General features: G+C 37.0%; 1 protein-coding gene across 1 annotated transcript in view; it reads left to right on the top strand.

Moving 5' to 3' along the window:
• The window catches only part of EFHC2 (EF-hand domain containing 2), a 163,116-nt gene extending 150,740 nt beyond the window's left edge, over nucleotides 1-12,376 (top strand). The window contains exon 15 of the mRNA XM_044669224.1: nucleotides 12,275-12,376. Within this exon, the coding sequence (XP_044525159.1) occupies nucleotides 12,275-12,376 (102 nt within the window). The remainder of the gene's footprint in view (nucleotides 1-12,274) is intronic.
• The last annotated feature ends 6,159 nt before the right edge of the window (nucleotides 12,377-18,535 follow it).

Here is an 18,535-nt window from a genome sequence, read left to right as displayed (position 1 = left end):
TGCCTACCTTAACCCCTGTGCCCTCCCATTAGCTACTGGGGAGAGGGGTGGGGCATGTGAAAAAATGTTATCAGGCATGATGGAGAGAAGGAGGGGAGCAACTCTGCCCAGGTCTCTCTGCCTTTCTAGTAATGAATTCTGGGGGTTATGGTTGGCAGGGGGATAGCCATGTGCCTACACAGAGCACTCTGCATGCCATCTTTGGCACCTGTGCCATAGGTTCGCCGTCACTGCTCTAGGCCAATAGACTATTCCCTGGAAGTGTTAAGGTCTAAGATCTTTACTGATTCTTGCCAAGTGTTCTAATATAGAAATGACTCATTTAAGATGGTGTCAATGAGACTACAACAAAACAACCTTTCCTTCCATCTTAGAATTAATACTGTGTATTGGTTCCAAGGCAGAAGAGTGGTAAAGGCTAGGCAATGAGGGGTAAGTGACTTGCCCAGGTTCATGCATCTAGGAAGTGTCTGAGGCTTGATTTGAACCCAGGACCTCCTATATCTAGGCCTGACTCTTTATCCACTGAGCTATCCAGCTACCCCCAGTGAGACCTTTTTTTTTAATATTGTTTGGATGAAATTTGATCATTAGAAGTCTCTTCTATACTTAGAATTCCATACTCAGAAAATATTTCATCATTCTTTCTTAGAAATATCTTGTTATACTTAAAAACAACAACAAAAAATTTGATTGCTTAATAAGTCAGTCATCCTTACATTTAAGCTCATGTTTAATTCACTTCATTGTTTCAGCATTGTGGATGGGGGAGAACATTGCATTGGGAGGGTAACATTCTGAAGTCTAGTCTTCTAGCCATACTTTATTAGATGTATGACCTAGTGCATATCACATAACTTCTTTGGCCTCTATTTGTACATCTGTGACATAAATATTATTAGTACCTTAGTGGTCTTAAGATAGGACAGTTAAGCACACCTAATAATAAGATAACCCTTCTTTTTTTAATCCCCATCTTCTAAGAATTGATACTATGTATTGTTTCCAAAGCAGAAGATTGATAAGAGCCAGGCAATTGGGGCTAAGAGACTTGCCCAGGGTCACACATCTAGGAAGTGTCTGAGGTCATATTTGAACCCAGGACCTTCTGTCTCCAAGCCTACCTCTTTATCCACTGAGCCATATTTACCCCTCCACCCCCATAATCCTTTGAAACTTCCTTTTTAGTTCTGAATTCTCTGGTTTTATTTCTGAAAAATGAGAGTCTTGGTAGACCCATGACTGAGTGCTGTGAATTATACTTGAGATGACAGACCAGGAATGGAATATCATGGAGTGGCTAGGTTCTGGATATGAATGAAATATTTTCTTCAGGAAGAGATATTAAAGAAGTTAGAATGTTATTCATTTAGTGCTAGAAATGTTGCCCAGAAAGTGTCCCAATAAGCTTGATGTCTTAACTTTGAAGGGAAGATGCTGTTGTGATGAGTTCATCCTTAAGCTACTTGTAAGATTAAAAGGGAAGCCAACTGTGAAAGCTGAAAGGATTGAGTTAGATGATAATGAGACTTTAGATAGAACAGAAAAATACTGCCAGCACCTAGGTCCTGGAAAGAAGAAAGGTTTCAGTTTGGGATTAGAATAATAATCCCCAGAAGGGAAAGTGAAATTTTACTGAGTATTATTTATGCATAATTTTATAGAGCTCATAAAGACAGATGAAGTAATAAAATTACAGAGCCAGGCAGTAAGTAGCTTATAATTGATGAATATATATACAAAGATGCTTCTAATCTAGACTTTCTCTAATCATTTGATCTCAGAGCTAGACTTGTTTACCACATGGGTGACATCCACAAGTAGGTCCCCCTCTTTAAGGAGGAGAGGCTCTGATTCACTCCTGTTCTCCAAATAACTTAAATTATCCTTTTCTACAGTTATATGCAAATTAGAGAATAAAAAATACATTTTCCTTTGGAAAAAATTGGGAATTCTTTTTCTCATGAAGTGTTAGAAACTCAGAATTGGAAGACCTCTTAGATGCCTCATGCATGCTTCTCTACATATATTTATTATTATTTGTATTTTTGTATTTTTATTTTGAATATTTTCCCATAGTTACATGTTTCATGTTCTTTCCCTCTCCCCAGGCCCCCTAACTCCCCTTAACCAACGCACAATTCCACTGGGTTTTACATGTATCATTGATTAATACCTAATTCCATATTATTGATAGTTGGGCTAGAGTTATTGTTTATTGTCTTCATCCTCAATAATATCCCCATCAGCCCATGTGTTCAAGCTCTCTACATATATTTAATCACATACATTCTCTAGATTCCACAGGACATACTCAGAGTGCTTGCAACAGTATATCATTTAGAGATTAAGTTTCTCCTTGGGGCAGCTAGGTGGCACAATGGATAGAACTCCAGGCCCGGAGTCAGGAAGACTCATCCTCCTGATTCCAAATTTGGCCTCAGACACTTGCTAGCTTTGTGACTTTGGCTAAGTCACTTGACTCTGCCTTAGTTCTCTCATTTGTAAAATGAACTGGAGAAGGAAATGGCAAAGTGCTCTAGTGTCTTTGCCAAGAAAACCTCAAATGGGGGCACGAAGAGTCATATATGACTGAAAAACCATTCAACAGTGGTTTATCCTACTTTCCTTGGGCTTTGTCTAATAGTTGAATGCCTAATAGTATAAGTCATCTTTGGTTTTATTCTGTTTAGTGCTCTGGCTCCTTAAGGGCAGAAACTTTCATCTTTCTTTCAGCATCTATCTATCTATCTATCTATCTATCTATCTATCTATCTATCTATCTATCTATCTATCTATCTATCTATCCATCCATCCATCTATCCATCCATCTGTCCATCTGTCCATCCATTGATCCATATTTCTACTTTATATCTATTTATCTGTCTACCTATTTATCAGTCCATCTGTCTGTCCGTCCATCTGCCCATCCATCTGTCTAATTTATATCTATCTGTCCATCCATCCATCTACTTTATATCTATTTATCTGTCTATCTGCCTATCTATCTATCTATCTATCTATCTATCTATCTGCCTGCCCATCTGTCCGTCCATCCATCCATCTATCTGTCTGGTGAGGATGCCTCTGAATTTCTAGCACTTGGTATATACTAGGTGCTTAATGAGTGCTTACCAATTGCTTAATCTAATGAAAATAGAATTTCCTGATATAGATTTAAGTAAGTCAAATACCACTCATGACTTTGACTCTTCACTTTATCTTATCACCTCTCTCATTTTGGACTGATTTCTCAACTAGCATTAGGTATCACAGCCCAATAATAATTTAGATATTGATCAGAAGTGTGATTTATCTTTCTCTGTTCAATGTGAACACCCCTGATTCCAACTATACTGCAGTCTGTTTTGGAGACAGCACTTCCGTTTTATAGTGATTATCCACAGATGTTAGGTATGAAACTTGCAAAAAATAGGTTCCCCTGGTTTATGAGCTTCTCTGATTAATCTTGGAATTCAAATTAAAAAAAAAAACAAAAACAAAAACAAACACACCAAATAGGTACTCCTTGAAACTTTTTTCAACTTTGACTTTGTAAGACCAGCATCTTATCTTTTGGTATTTCAGCACAACTAGAAGAAGATGTCTTTTACCCACCGCAATATGAAAGAATATGTATTAATGCATGAGCTCATTTCCATTATCATTCTGGGACAAGTAGGCCTTAACCAGGAAATGCAGAAGTATATTTATGATGCTCTTTGAGGCATGCCTTTCAGGTATTTGTCTTGCTGTTTACCTCCTTTCTGCTTATGCAGTCCTAATTTTGGAAACTATGTAAACAGCTATTTGCCTATTAGGCTGTCAGATAAAGAAAAAAACTTTCTTCTAGCTTAGATTATTGAGAACTGAAATTCAAATTGCTTCTGCATGCAGCAGACATATATTGTGAATTAATGTTGCTTTTAATTAATTAATTACGATTGATGATAGTACCAATTATTATTCAAGCCATTGTTTTTACATTTGGAAAGCAGTTGTTACATTTGGTAGTGTGGTATCAAGGGACAAAATGCAATAGCTGATTTTATTCTTTTGATTAGAAGTCCCTGTCATCTTTACACATTTCAAAAGGGTTTTTTTTTAAGAGCAGTAAGGGCTAGGCAGGTGTCTGAGATCAGATTTGAACCAAGGACCTCTCATCTCTAGGTCTGGATCTTGATCCACTGACCCCCCATAGCTACATTTTATGTTTTATTTTTCTTTCATTTTTCAATATTTTACATAGTTTGAAGCTCTTGCAAATTATGCTCCTTTGATATTGGGACAGTCTGTATGTGATTTTTTCCTGCTACTAATACTTTATACTGCTAACTTATAAACTTACTAAAACTATGATTAGAAAGGGGGTAGTAATCAAAGGGACCAGAATAGGGCACAATTTTAACACACCAGCAATGGAGATTAAGATAAAAAGTGGTCAAACCAAGAGGAGGAGAAGCAAAGGAGAACAACGCAAACATTCTTCCATGTCTTCTACCTCCAGTTTCTCCTTATCTGTTAACTCCTTCCCTTGTTGGCCTATAAATATGCCTAGGTCTCTCCAATATTAAAAAAAAAACCACAAACCTTTCATTTTATCTTACCCATCCCTGCAAACTATAGCCATCCACCTCTCCTCTCTGTCAAAGCCAAGTTCTTAAATGGGGTTGTCTCTATTAATGGCTTCCATTTCCTCACAGGTCAGTTCCTTACTGTCTTGCTTCTGACTCACCACTCAATTGTAACTGCTCTCTCCAAGGTCACCAGGAGCCTCCAAAACTGCTCAATCTAGTGGACTTTAATCAGACCTTATTCTGCTTGATCTCTCCATCCATTTCAAATCTGCTGACCACCCTCTCTGCTCGGTCACTCTCTCCTCTATTGGCTTCCATGATACTTCTCCCCTTTGCTTCCTTTTTTCTTCATCTCCGTAGTGTGTTAAAATGGTATTATCTTCTTCTGGTCCCCTTGACCACTACCTCCTTCCTAGTCAAAATTTACCAAATTTATAAGTAGCCAATATAAAGTAATAGCAATAAAAGGCCCACACAGACAGACCCAAATATCAAAGGAGCATCGTTTGCAAACCGTATCACATTCTAATCAAAAATCACATCCTGGCAACATGCTAAATCAGGGAAAGCCATTTAGGCTTTGCTGTCAAGTACTCTGGCTCCTATGATACGTGTGTAAATCTCAGATAAGTTCCATGCATCTGTGATAAGACCAGCAGAACAAAGATGTTCTTAAAAAAATGTAAGATGATGCGGACATGTTAATGGTAACATTTTATACACAATTTTGAGATGATCTGGACCTATTAATGAACTAGCCCCAAGGTGGCATAGGTAAGTTAGTCTGTCCCCCATCAAATTCCTGTAAAAATGAGACCTTGCCAAAGTCTCCATCTTAACCAAGGAACCAAGATGAATTTGGCCCCCAGTTCTGGAAAGTTTGGGGTTCCTATAGAGACTCAAGCATTGGTCATTCATGTGCCTTCCCCAGTGCTTTGTTCCACAAAATCCATGTGAGACAATTTTTAATAGCCCCTCAAACATCATAAAAGAGCCCATTTCACAAGGTTGTCATGAGGATCAAATGATATACTGTATGTCAAGTGTTTTGCAAATTTTGAACATTTAACATAATTCTTAGCCACAATATTAACAGTTTTGAGATGGCCAAAATCTATTATAGCTAGTCTGTTTGGAGATTATGATTACTCCCCAAAATAGTGTTATACAAATTCAATAAATTACCTTTGACAGTATCAAAAGTCTGCCTAATACATATAAAACTGTTCTAACCTAAGAATGTAGAAAAAAAATTGGTTAAGATCCAAGAGTACATTTATATCCATCTCCAGTTGTTGAATGTGCACAGAGTTGTCTTTCATTTTTCTTTTATTAGTGATTTAGCTTTTCTTGGGTCATCAATAATAGCTAGTAAATACTAGGCTTTTTGGTACCTCTATTTCTCCTGACAACTGCCTTAAACATTGAATAAGTGAATCTTGCCAGGCCTGTAGGATCCTCCTTCTGGCCACACTGAGAAGACTCTTAGTATATGAGCGCATTTCTTAGTAGTTACTTTAGGACAGAGATCCATTTCTTAGCATTTTATTTTAGGAATTTTAGTACTAGAGGTTGTTCTTGTCATTTCAACAATATCCTAACCCAGCTAACAGTACTTTCAATAATGACATTGTCCAGTGCAAATGGAAATGACTCTGAAGCACTTCCATGCACAGTAAAACGCAAAAAGAGATAAGAATATGTAGAAGTAATACAAGTAATAAAATGACATGTCTACAGCTTTATTAGGGGAATTTTGAAATTTATTTTATTTCAATGGATAATGATTTATTAAGAGAAATAAGTTACAATGAATAGGATGCTGGTGTTGTAGTCAGGAAGACCTGAATTTAATATTCTGTGTCTGGCGCTTTGTAGCCGCATGATCATGGGCAAGTCATTTAACCTCTTTGAAACTCAGTTTCTCATCTTTAAAAGGGGGCAATAATATCTGTAGAACCTATTTCACAGGGCTGTCATGAGGATCATATGGGACACTGCATGTCGAGTGTTTTATAAATACTGAAGCCCAGATTAAGTCATTGATTATTATTATCAAGTACTTACAATACCAGGCATTGTGTGTACAAGGAGAAATTAAACGTAGACTCTGCCCTCAATTAACTTACATCTCAACAATAATAATTCACTTTTTTATGACTTAGTGGAAAGAGAAAAATACCTTCATGAGGGAAGTAGCACCAGAATGGAAGAAAGCACAACCTTGAAAAAAAAGAATGTCTTCAACTGGGAGATGAATCTATTCAAAGCAGGAGGTGCCTGCATGAACAAAGGCACAGAAATTGCAGAGAGCAGAAGAGAAATGGGGGATAGAGTGTAGTCACTTTGACTAGATGTTAGAGCTTGCAAGGGGTAATGTAATTTCAAAACAAAACTAATTCTGTTTAAGCAATATATTTATTATGACATACCTTGTAATTATTTCCTTAGTCAGCTACCCTCCTCTTAAAAACTTACTTCCCATTAAATTGTAAGGTTCCCCTAGGTCAAGCGGTGTGTTTCATTTATCCTTTGTTTCTTACCCTGTACATAGATAATAGGACCTCAATATTTACTCTGCTGGAGAGAATTGGATTGTCATATTTGTCATGAGAGAAAAGCCATAATTATCCACTGGGGAGTGTTTACTTTCAAATGATAACTGTGCCTTATAATCATATGAAGGCCATTCCTTCCATGAGGTCTTCCTTAAATTCTTCTATCTAAATAAGCTTTCTTTCTTCAGATGTCTCATAACCCTGCACCCCCTTCCCCTGTCCCCCAGCCTTTCCTTTACATGCATCACATTTTCTCTTGTGTCCAGGCTGTTTGTATATGTGTCTCATCCTCAACCCACTGGATTATTATCGTATAGAGAGTTAAGTCCATAGGTTATTTCATCTTGGCATCCCTAGTGTCTAGCATAATGCCTCACATGTTGAAAAAATGCTAGTTTAATTAAATTGTTGTGTGGTAGTAATAGGGAGGAATTAAGTGACATGTCTATCACCCTTGGAGATGAATAAAGATCAGCTCTTTTTTTTTTTTTTTTTAATTAGGCACTTAATTGGCCTCTGTTATTTTGTTGTTTTCCTCTCTTGTATCTGGCTTCATGTACTACAATGGAAAAAATTTAAAATAGAATTAGACATAATCCAATTAAGTTGTCTTTTAAAAATGTCAGAGCAGATAAATCCAGAGCCTCTTAGCTCGCACATAGCTTTGCTATTCTAACTCAGCTGCTGATATTGAATTCATTTCTATCCAGCCTCATTGTCTGCTTCCTGTTTCAAGAGTTATGGGTCCACTGTTTTTCAAATAAGCAGCTGCTTTTTTTCATCACTTATCTACTGTGACTTTAATAATCAACTTGTTTGACTTCTTGAGGGGCTCCCCTCATCGCTAGTTTGAGTAACTGGTTGGTAACTCTCTGGCATCCTTTTTATGGATATGACACCAGCTTTCCTGTTGTGATTTCCTCACACATTTCCAAGCTTTTCTTCCCTCCAAAAAAGTGTTTTCTGCCATATAATACTTAATAAATTAAAGCAATGACAGTTTAATTTTGTTTCAAAAATTTAATAACAGCTCAGAAATAATTGAAAGCTCTCTCGAGGCGTCACAAAACCAAGACTGGAAACCCTCAAAAGGCTGCATGGATAATGCAAAGAACAATGGATTTGAAGTTAGAGGATGGATGTTCAAATCTGAACTCTGCCATTTGCTACCTGTGTGACTTTGCAAAAATTACTCTGGGTCTCAGTATCCTCGTATGTAAAATGAGGGAATTGAAGTAAATGACCTCTGTGGTCTCTTTCAGCTTTAGGTCTATGATCTTATCAACTTTGTTGTGCAAGGTACTGAGCAATGCCTTCCCCCACCTTCCCTCTCCCCCTTGATCATGGAACTCTGTTCGGGACAACTTCTTTTAAACCCATAGATTTTGAAGAATTGCTTTTTTCTTTTTGGTTCTTATTAGTCCATTAGGACAAAATAACATAGACTTTTGGATTTAAAAGATGCATATTGCTTGTCACAGAGTGAGGTGATTTCTCCAAAACCACAAACAAGATTCTGCTTTAATTGTGATAGAAGATATCAAATGTTTATATTCATAAACTCCCTACTATGAGTTTACCAATATGCATATTATACTTATATGAATGTGCATGTGTTAGTAAATCACATGATTCTTTTGTTTTCAAAGAGAGAATGAAATTCAGGGGAGAGTAAATACAGGAAATGCTTTGATTTTGTCTACAGAGACACTCAATGTAGTGAAACAGTACAATGTGGAAAAATTTGAGATTCACCCAAAAAGATAAATTAGGAAATTATAATTTACTCCACAGAGGGACATTTTTACTTTAAAACTGTTTTGCTGTAACCTTCCTTTGAAAAAGTTTGCTGTAGACTAAACTATGAAGTGTTTATCTTTTTGCATCCCCATGGAGGCCTCTCTTCTGGCTTCCCTGTTCATCCTCAAAAGCTAACCGTATTCCATTCCTTTTAGCTAAGTGTTTTATTCCATTCCTTTTAGCTAAGTGTTTGTGGAATCTTCCTGATAAAGCAAATAAACATCTATTAAGCACCTAGACACTTAATTATAAGTGCAAAAGAAAAACAATTGTGTGCCCTTATTATTGTCATTGAGTTGTTTTGGTTGTGTCTTAACTCTTCATGACCCTATTTGATAATGGAACATTTTTGGCCACAATGCTTTAGTGTGGAATTAAACACTTTCAGTTCCTAACCACTATTGATCAAAATATACCTTTGTTCCACAGCTGTCCAGAATGAAAGACATTTAACTAATGTCAATCAGTCAATGAGTCTTTAGTAAGCACTTACTTAATATGTCAGTCTCTGTTCCAACTGCTTGGGAAACTAAGAAAGACCAAAAGCATGGGTCCTGTTTTTGAGGGATTCACATTCTAAAGAGGGAAACAAAATGCCAATAACTATGTATATACAAGATATATATAGGAAAAATGGAAGACAGCATCTGAAGAGAGAAACTTGAGGGGAGGTGCAGGAGCCAGGTAAAGCTTTCTGCAATTTAGGACTTGATCCAATTCTTTTTTTTTTAAACCCTTACCTTTCATCTTGGAGTCAATACTGTGTATTAGCTCCAAAGCAGAACAGTGGGTAAGGGTAGGAAATGGGGGTCAAGTGACTTGCCCAGGTTCACAAAGCTGGGAAGTGTCTGAGGCCAGATTTGAACCTAGGACCTTCTGTCTCTAGGCCTGGCTCTCAATTCACTGAGCTACTCAGCTGCCCCCTTGATCCAATTCTTGAAGAAAGCTAAGAAAACTAGGAAGAAAGGAAGGAAGAGAGCTTTCCAGAAGGGATAGCTGTTGTAAATGCATGGAGTCAGGAGGAAAAGCATGTGTGAGAAACAGTATGAGTATGCCAGTATTCATAGATCATGGACTATGTGGAAGGGGATGGGAATCAAACAAAAAGGTGGAAAGGCAGAAAAGGACCAGGTTATGAAGAACCCTGAATACTAAATAAAACTTCGTATTTAATTCTGGAGATAATTTTTGAGTAGTTAAGATGACACGGTCAGATCCATACTTGAGAAAAATCACTTTGGCAGCTATGGAAGATGGATTAGAGTGGGAAGAAGATTGAGTCAGGGGTATATCACAGCTTTTGAAATAGTCCAGGCAAAAGGTAATGAGGAACTGGACTATCATGGTAGCTATGTGAGTGAAGAGAAGACATATATGAGAAATGTAGCAAAGGTAAAAACAAGATTTGGCAAAGGTTTGCATATGTGTAGTGAGTAAAAGTAAAGAGTTGAAGATAACACACCTGGATGAATGGGCAAGTGATAATGCCCTTGTCAGGAATAAGAAAGTTAGAAAAGAGGATTGACTTTGTGGGCAAAGACTATGAGTTATCTTTTGAATATGTTGAGTTTGAGATGTCTCTGGGTTATTCAATTAGAGTGCTGAAATACTTGCTGGGAATCCTATCATTTGGGTCCTAGACAGATAGCCCCCACTACTCTATATATTCAATTACATAAGAGACCTACCTGACTTGTTTTATAGATCACTTTATAGATTATCTATAGATCACTGATATGCATGAACTTTTTCTTTTAAAATAGGTGATTAGTTTGAAAACAAGTACATTAATGTACTATTGGTGGAGCTGTGAATTGGTCTAGTCATTCTGGAAAGCAGTTTGGAAGTATCCCCCCCTCAAAAAAATTGCTAAACTCCATGTTTACTCTTTGACCTAGCAAAACCACTGCTAGAACTATTTTCCAAGAAGCACAAAGAAAAAGGAAAAGATACTATATGTGCAAAAATATTTATAAAATCTTTTTTTTGTGTGACAAAGGAGTGCCCATCAACTGGGGAATGATAAAGTTATAGAATTTAAATGTAATGGAATACTTATTGTGCTATAGGAAATGATGAAAGGGATGATTCCAGGGAAATCTAGGGAGACTTGCATGAAGTGATGCAGAGCAAAGTGAACAGAACCAGGAAAACAATTTCTACAATGACAACATTGTAAAGACAACTTTGAAAAAATTAAGGACTATGATCAGTACAATGACCAATGCCAATGCCGGCTACTTACCTCCTGACAGAGATGAGATGAACTCAAGTTGCAGAATGAGATTTACATTTTTGGATAGGGTCAATATGGCAATGTGTTTTGCCCAACTATGAATATTTGTTACAAAGGTTATGTTTTCTGTAGTGGGGAAATGTGGAAGGAAGAGATGCTTGTTAATTGAAAAAAATTAATTTTAAGAAAATAGCCTGTGAGTGACTCCAGTGTCATGTTCATATGACATTGGTCAAAACTTTCTAAAAAAATCTTGTTAGAAATTGGTTGATTGTCTTCCTAAAGAAAGGTATGCAGGATTATGTTTGTCACTGAACATGGATATCATAGATTTATAATTGAAAGATAACCTAGAGAGCATCAATCTATGATAGAGCCACCTAACTTTATAGACAAAAAATCTGAGAACCCAGAAAGATAAAATAATTTTCCTAATGTTAAAATGTTGGCAGAGCAAGTATCATTTGCAAAGGTTCCTACAAAGCTCATGATTGGAAAGGAAAAATGACTTAATTCATGAATTATCATTTTTTCACATTTCCATCATTAAGGTGAATAATTTGCTTTAACAAATATAATGAATATTCCTTAATTTGAGATCTAAGCTCATGAATATCTTGACCAGTGAATGTGTTCAACTGTTGTGGTAAAATTGAAGCATGTAGAGATACCTAAGATATTTCCCTTTTCTCCTAGGCATTAGTGAATTGTCTAGATAGCCTAAGGCAAATGATGACCTAATTTAAAATTTTCTTCAAAAAGTATTTTATCTTGTTGACCATATAGAAAGTGTCCAACAGATAGTGACAGCCATGGTCCAAAATCCAGATCTCCTGAATACTTCTTGGTCCAACAATTTTTATAATGTACTTGATGGAAGAACAGTAACCACAGTGTTTTTAAGACAGTCTTTCAGATTTTTCTTTTTAAATAATGAACAAATGAAGAAATTGGACTCCTGAAGACTTTAGTTGCCCTATGAAGCAGACTGTAGCAGGACCTAGTTTAATGAAATCTTTTTGTTTCCTGAATAGCTTTCATGTAATACTTTGGACAATTCAAGCTGCAAATTCTAAGTATCTTTTGTTGTTTCTCCTATACAGTCTGATGATGTCTGGAATTACGTGCCTCCTCCTCTTCCAGTGAAATGCGTCAGATACGTGCCACTCCTGGAAGATTTATTTGGTGCTGAAGAACATTCATGATGCCAGTATAGGTCACCTGCTTTGAAATGAGTGTTTTTGCTTCATCAAGGTTACCTGAATAGATAAAATTTCCTTTAAAATTAGAAAACCAATGACATATATTGAATTTAAATTCTTAATTCTAATGTAAAAGTAAAGTTAATCTATTTTTGTCTTTCCTGTATTTCAAAATGTTTTCTTGTGGTAACACCGGAACTAATAAAAGTATCATTTAAAGACACTTCTAATGCCTTTATTACATGTGCGACATTAATGCTTTACTCTTCTGAATCTTTGTCACGATATGGATGTGACCCTGGGTTTCAGCAGGCTATAGAAGCAAAATGGAAAGCCTGGCACTTCCATCTAAATCTGAACAAATTGTGGAACTCTGGGGCAGTTGGTCTTTAGCAGGAAGTTGCAAATTGCCCAGGAGAAGCATTTGAATCAGCCAGGCATGTCTTTTTGTGTGTGTGTGTGTGTGTGTGTTAATGTGCCAAGAACAAATCTAGCACTCAAGGTCTTTATTATGTCTCAGTTATACTACATAGCAAGCCCACCTACTTTTCCCATCACACATAAGAGTATTTATGGGGATGCTCATGGCAACCCAGGAGAGAAAATCATTACGTTGAAATAATAATTAACTGTTAAGATTAGAAATTAACTAAAGGACATTTGTGCATGCCATTCTTCATAAATAGAATATTCTATCTTCTGACCATCTTTCCAACTTTGTCCTATCCTTCAAGGCTCAGCCATACAATATTCTTCAACTGTGTCAATCCATATTTATTCCTCCTTTCTCTGAGCTCTTAGTATCTTCATATCAACCAATCAATAAACATTTATTCAGGCACATCTTAACTAGGAAAAGAGGGAAGGCTCATCTGTGTAAGGGGATTCTTCAATTAATTTGAGGAATTTCCAATCAGTCTGCTATTCCAGGATATGGGCAGTTGTTTGGAGGCAACTGAAAGGCACCTTCTCAGTTCATGCAAGCATATTTATTGAGGTTGTATGGATTGTTATTCAGAGACTAAACCTTTTTCCAGAAGCCCTGTGGGTTTTAAAAGTGAGATCTAATATGGCCTTTTTTCACTTGAATTCTTTGCCTCCTTTGTCTTGCAGTATTGGACCTTGTCCATAGAGGCCCAGATCTTTGGAGACGGCTTCTGCTTGGGCCATCAGTTGTATCTTGGGGTGTTTGTCTAGCATCCGAGGGTTTGATCTGCAGTAAACCCTAAGTGCCACACGTTTAAAGCTCATCTGTGTAATCAATAAGCTAATTAGCCATAACTAGGATTTATTTAGCACCATGAGGTTTGAAAAGCACTTTGTTCTCTAAAGTTCTGTCATTAGATCCCCATTAAAAAATCCCATGAAGTAGGAGATGTTAATAACCCCATTTTACAGAAGAGAGGTACCTGAAACTAAGACCAAGTTAAGAGACTTGCCTCGGTGACACAGTAAGTGCCTGAGGTAGGATTTGAACTTAGATATTTATAATTCTGAGTCCAAAATGCCATCCACTGCACTACCTACCTGCCCAACTAAGCAGACAGGGCATCTTCTCCTATCATAACACAGATTTGAGAAGCATATTTAGGATCTTTATAGATTCTAGGTTTATAAGAAAGAATATTTTCTAGATGGCTTTAAAACTGAGTCCTTTCCCTTTTGGAAGGGGGCTTAATGTTGTTGGTTTATTTTTAAACCAGAGGATGAGAGAGTAAATTCCTATCCTTCATTTTGGGTTACTTTATAGGCTTTAGAAAACTATTCAGTGAAAACAGTTTCATTCAGAATGTCCATTTTGGTTTTCATGACCTCATGTCTTCATTCGCTAGAGGGATAGCTCTAAACAGAACAGTGAATGAAAGTCTGATAAGAAAAGGCTTGTTCAGGGGGCAGCTGGGTAGCTCAGTGGAGTGAGAGTCAGGCCTAGAGACAGGAGGTCCTAGGTTCAAATCCGGCTTCAGCCACTTCCCAGCTGTGTGACCTTGGGCAAGTCACTTGACCCCCATTGCCCACCCTTACCACTCTTCCACCTATGAGACAATACACCAAAGTACAAGGGTTAAAAAAAAAAAAAAGGCTTGTTCAGCAGTCTTTAAAGCATGTTTACCTTCTGGGTGTGGGGAGTCTAAGCCATAGAATACTGTTTTGAGTCTTAGGAATACCATGAAAAAGAAGAATTCACCAGAATGATAAAGAATTACCCAAATTGTAACACCAGGTTATGAAATTCCTTTCCAGGATAGAGCTGATTAAGTCAATATTCCATTACTTTATATAATTCTATTACTCACGTTTGGGGGATACCTAGTCAAGAATTCAACTTAAGTTTGATTTTGTTGACTTCATCAGTGTAAAATGGGAGCAATGAGCAAAAGAGAGGAATTGACCCCAAGGGTCAGCCCCCAGTGTTGGACCTATTCTTTGTGAGCTCAGGAGCTTTGAGTCTGGATGGTCTAGACCACCTGATTAGATCTAAATAATCTGTTTAACTCTGTATTCTCAAGTGAGCTTTTGGTCAATAGGCCATTGGCCATGGGAAATGGTCTCATGAGCTACTGACAAAGGAAGAAAGGAAGGAAAGAACAAGCATTTATTGAACACTTATTGAATGCTGGCCTATGCCAAATGTTCACAAAGATTATTTGTGCCCAACCTGAGGTCAAGCATTCTAAGCTCATATTGGTCTGAACAGCCACAGTTGGACACACTATACATTGACCCTGACATAGTGATGCCATTTTTGGTAGGAAAGACAGCAACCACCCATATGCTAGACACTATGCTCAGCACTTTTACAATTCTCATTTTGATCTTCTACCAGTCCTGGGAGTAGGTGTTATTATCCTATAAAGTCTAAAAAGCCTGTTGTGAATTCAGATTTTTCTGATTCTAGTCCCAGCACTATCCACTGAACTGCCTAGTTGTCTCTAATAAGACAAAAATGATAAGACTGAGTATCATCTAGGAAATATGTGGAGCAAAGAGAATTTTGCAATATGTTCAATGTATGTTTTTCTGTCGGCTGAGTAATAGCTAAAAGTTCCTCTAGAAGGCAGAGACTTAAGAAAGGCATCTCTATTTTTTAATTTATCAAGGCAAATGTAGTATTGATTTTAAAAGTAGAGAAAAAAATTCAAGGTAAAAACCAGAACTGGAGTCTAAAGAAACTGATGATTACCATTTATCTAAAGAACCTGATGATTGCCATTTATGACTTTTATGAGGAAGATGGGAAGTAGAAGACTTTGTCAAAGGAGAAAGGCTACCAAACTCTTGAAACTAAGTAATGAATGGGAAGCTTTTCACAATGTGGGAAAATAATAGAAGCTGACACTTTTCTAGAAGGGAACAACTAGTTTTTTAGGGAGCAATGATAGAGTTACATGGTTGCCATTAGGAAGGACTAGAGCAGTGAGAAATGGGTACTAGTAGTCATTTTCTTCTCACTAGAGTATACTAAGCCATCTATTTTTTTTTATGGACATAAATAATAGAAATTGCTGCTGACTTCCTAGGATATGAATCCAGGAGGTTCCAAGAATTGTCAAACCTGACAATCACTGTCCACTTCTAGTTATTTATTTAGGGGTAAATTAGAAAGCACTATTAGGGGTTACAAAGTCCAAAGAAAAGAGAATGGAGGCAGTAAAGGCATGGAATTTGCCAAAATATGGCAAGAACTTTTGGAGAGAACTAGGTTTAGAAAATGAACATATAATTAAGAAGATAGAATCTGGGGATGAGATTAAGGTTCTTGGACAATAGCAAAAAATAGAGGAAAAATGAGCTCTTGGCCAGAGATGGGGGGGGGCACCCAACTTGGACTGGTGAAAATATACTTGCTTGGAGTCTTGCAAATCTAATAAAAAGAACTTTATTTTTTTAAAAAGAGGGCAGTATCCACCTAATATATACCATAAAATACTATATTATAGGAAGAAGACTTTCAGTAGGAGACTACTAATTCCTAAGAGGAAAAATAGAAGAAAGGCACTAACAAATTCTGTGTTCTAAGATGTCTATAAACAAATGTCTTAAATATGTGTAATAATTTACTTACATGACTAGAATCCTAATGCAAGTAAGAAAATTTGACCTCAGATTTTGTGAGATGGGAACCTTAAATGAAATAGAATCTTAAAAAGATGTACCCTAATCAAAAATGAACAGAACAGGTATAATAGGAAGTGGAGTAATATTATATATTGAGAAAATATATTCAAATGAAGAAATCCAGGAAGTCCTCTGGTGAGGATGGTGGAGTGAATGGAAACGGAGACACCTAGCTCTCACACAAGTATTCCAGCAAGGATAGAAAAAGAACACCAGACATTTGGTTAAAATACTCCTGGGATTTTTTCATTTTGAGGCCTCTTTCAGAATATTACCAGTGAATTCTCTGGTTCTGATTTCTGGGCATTTTTCTTTTGTAATTTCTTGAAATATAACATCTACACTTCTTTCTTATGAAATACTTTATTCTTTCTATTGTTTTTAGTCTTTTCTTTTTGTTTTTATTATTTTTGTTACTTTATAACATCATTAGCTTCCATTTGACCAATTCTAATTTTTCAGGAGTTATTTTCTTCAGTAAGGTTTTGTACATCTTTTAACAAGCTCTTAATTTTCTTTTCATATCTTCCATAGTTCTCATTTGGTTCTTAATATCATTTAAACTTTTTAAAAATGTTCCATGAATTTTTGTTGGATTAATTCCTCTTCTGGGAATCTCTGATTTCCTTTCAAGTTTATCTCAAATGCCACCTTTTATAGAAAGCCCTTCCTGAAGCTGAAGCTACTAGTGCAGACCCTCCCAAAACGACTTCTATATATTTTGTATTGTAAGGGCCAGAATGTAAGGGGGTGAAAATAAAAGGGCTGGAATAAATTTATAAGACTGTGGCCACCAGGAATTATGACTCAATTCCAAATGACTTTTAATGGTAGTTTATTTACAAAAGGAGAAAGAAGGAAAGTAAGAAAACCAGAGAGAATAGATAATTGCTCTGGCCTGGTCTGAACCAGGAAGGGCTTAAGAGGCCCCAGAAAAGGGGGCTCAGAGGTAGATTAAACAAGAGTTTTAGACATGAGGCCTCCTCCAAGAGGAGGGGCCTCTCTGGAGGCTGGAACCTCCAGAACAATCCAGAGAAATGAGTCAGCCTTTTTCACTCACCCACAAAATAGTTCTAAGAGAAAACAGAAAAGCATTCTGAGGTCCTCAGCCAGAGCTCCTCCAGGGTCAAGTTGAAGGTGAAAGACCTCCTCACAGGAAGTTCTTGCCACTTTTAAAGACCATTCCTTTCTTTACTTCCTCCCACTTTATGTGGACCAATTACAGCTAAAGCTTTGCTCAGGACTGCCCAGGGGGCAGTCAGTCGATTCTGATTCACTACTCACTATCTCACAAATGGGTCACAGACTTCCCTCACTTAGGAATAAGTGGGGGGAGGTCATCTGGGTAACTCAGTAGATTGAGAACCAGACCTAGAGATGGGAGGTCCTAGGTTCAAATCTGGCCTCAAACAGTTCTCAGCTTGTGACCTGGGCAAGTCACCAACTCCCATTGCCTAGCCCTTACCACTCTTCTACCTTAGAACCAATACACAGTATTGATTCTAAGATGGAAGAAGGTAAGGGTTTATTTTTTTAAAAAGTGGGGTTTATATGTTTCTGGTGATTAAATCTAAAAATGGGTAGGGAAGAGTTAATCCCGTCTTCATAGTATCTCTATATATTCATGTAAGTGTGAGGTTCCCCTTTGGTCCCAGTGAAGAAATCAATCAATAGACATAGTTTTAAATGTGTAAACAAGATAGTTTCTAGTCCGTGATCTCTATACAAGTCATGATTCTCTTTAATTGGGTCAGGAAAGAAAGCAATATTATTGGCCTTTCATATCAGTTAGCATAAGAAATAGCAGATAAATAACCCAAATTGAGTCTATATATAAAGTAACAATCCATCATGAGTTCAGCCTAAAGGGGACTATCTCAGAGATGAAAGACTTCAGTTCTGGATTTCAGGATTCCAGTTTCAGTCAAAACCCTGACAGCAAAACATGGAGGGAAGAGTGAGTTTTTCCTTTCTTTCTCCTATCACTTTCCATTTACAATTATATCAGAAATAAGGGACTAATAGTCCATTCAAAACAGAGCAGAG

This window comes from Gracilinanus agilis, chromosome 3 (assembly GCF_016433145.1).
Source record: "Gracilinanus agilis isolate LMUSP501 chromosome 3, AgileGrace, whole genome shotgun sequence".
Lineage (NCBI taxonomy): Eukaryota > Metazoa > Chordata > Mammalia > Didelphimorphia > Didelphidae > Gracilinanus > Gracilinanus agilis.
Note: the sequence above shows the minus strand (reverse complement) of the source record. Positions and strands in the feature narration are given on the sequence as shown.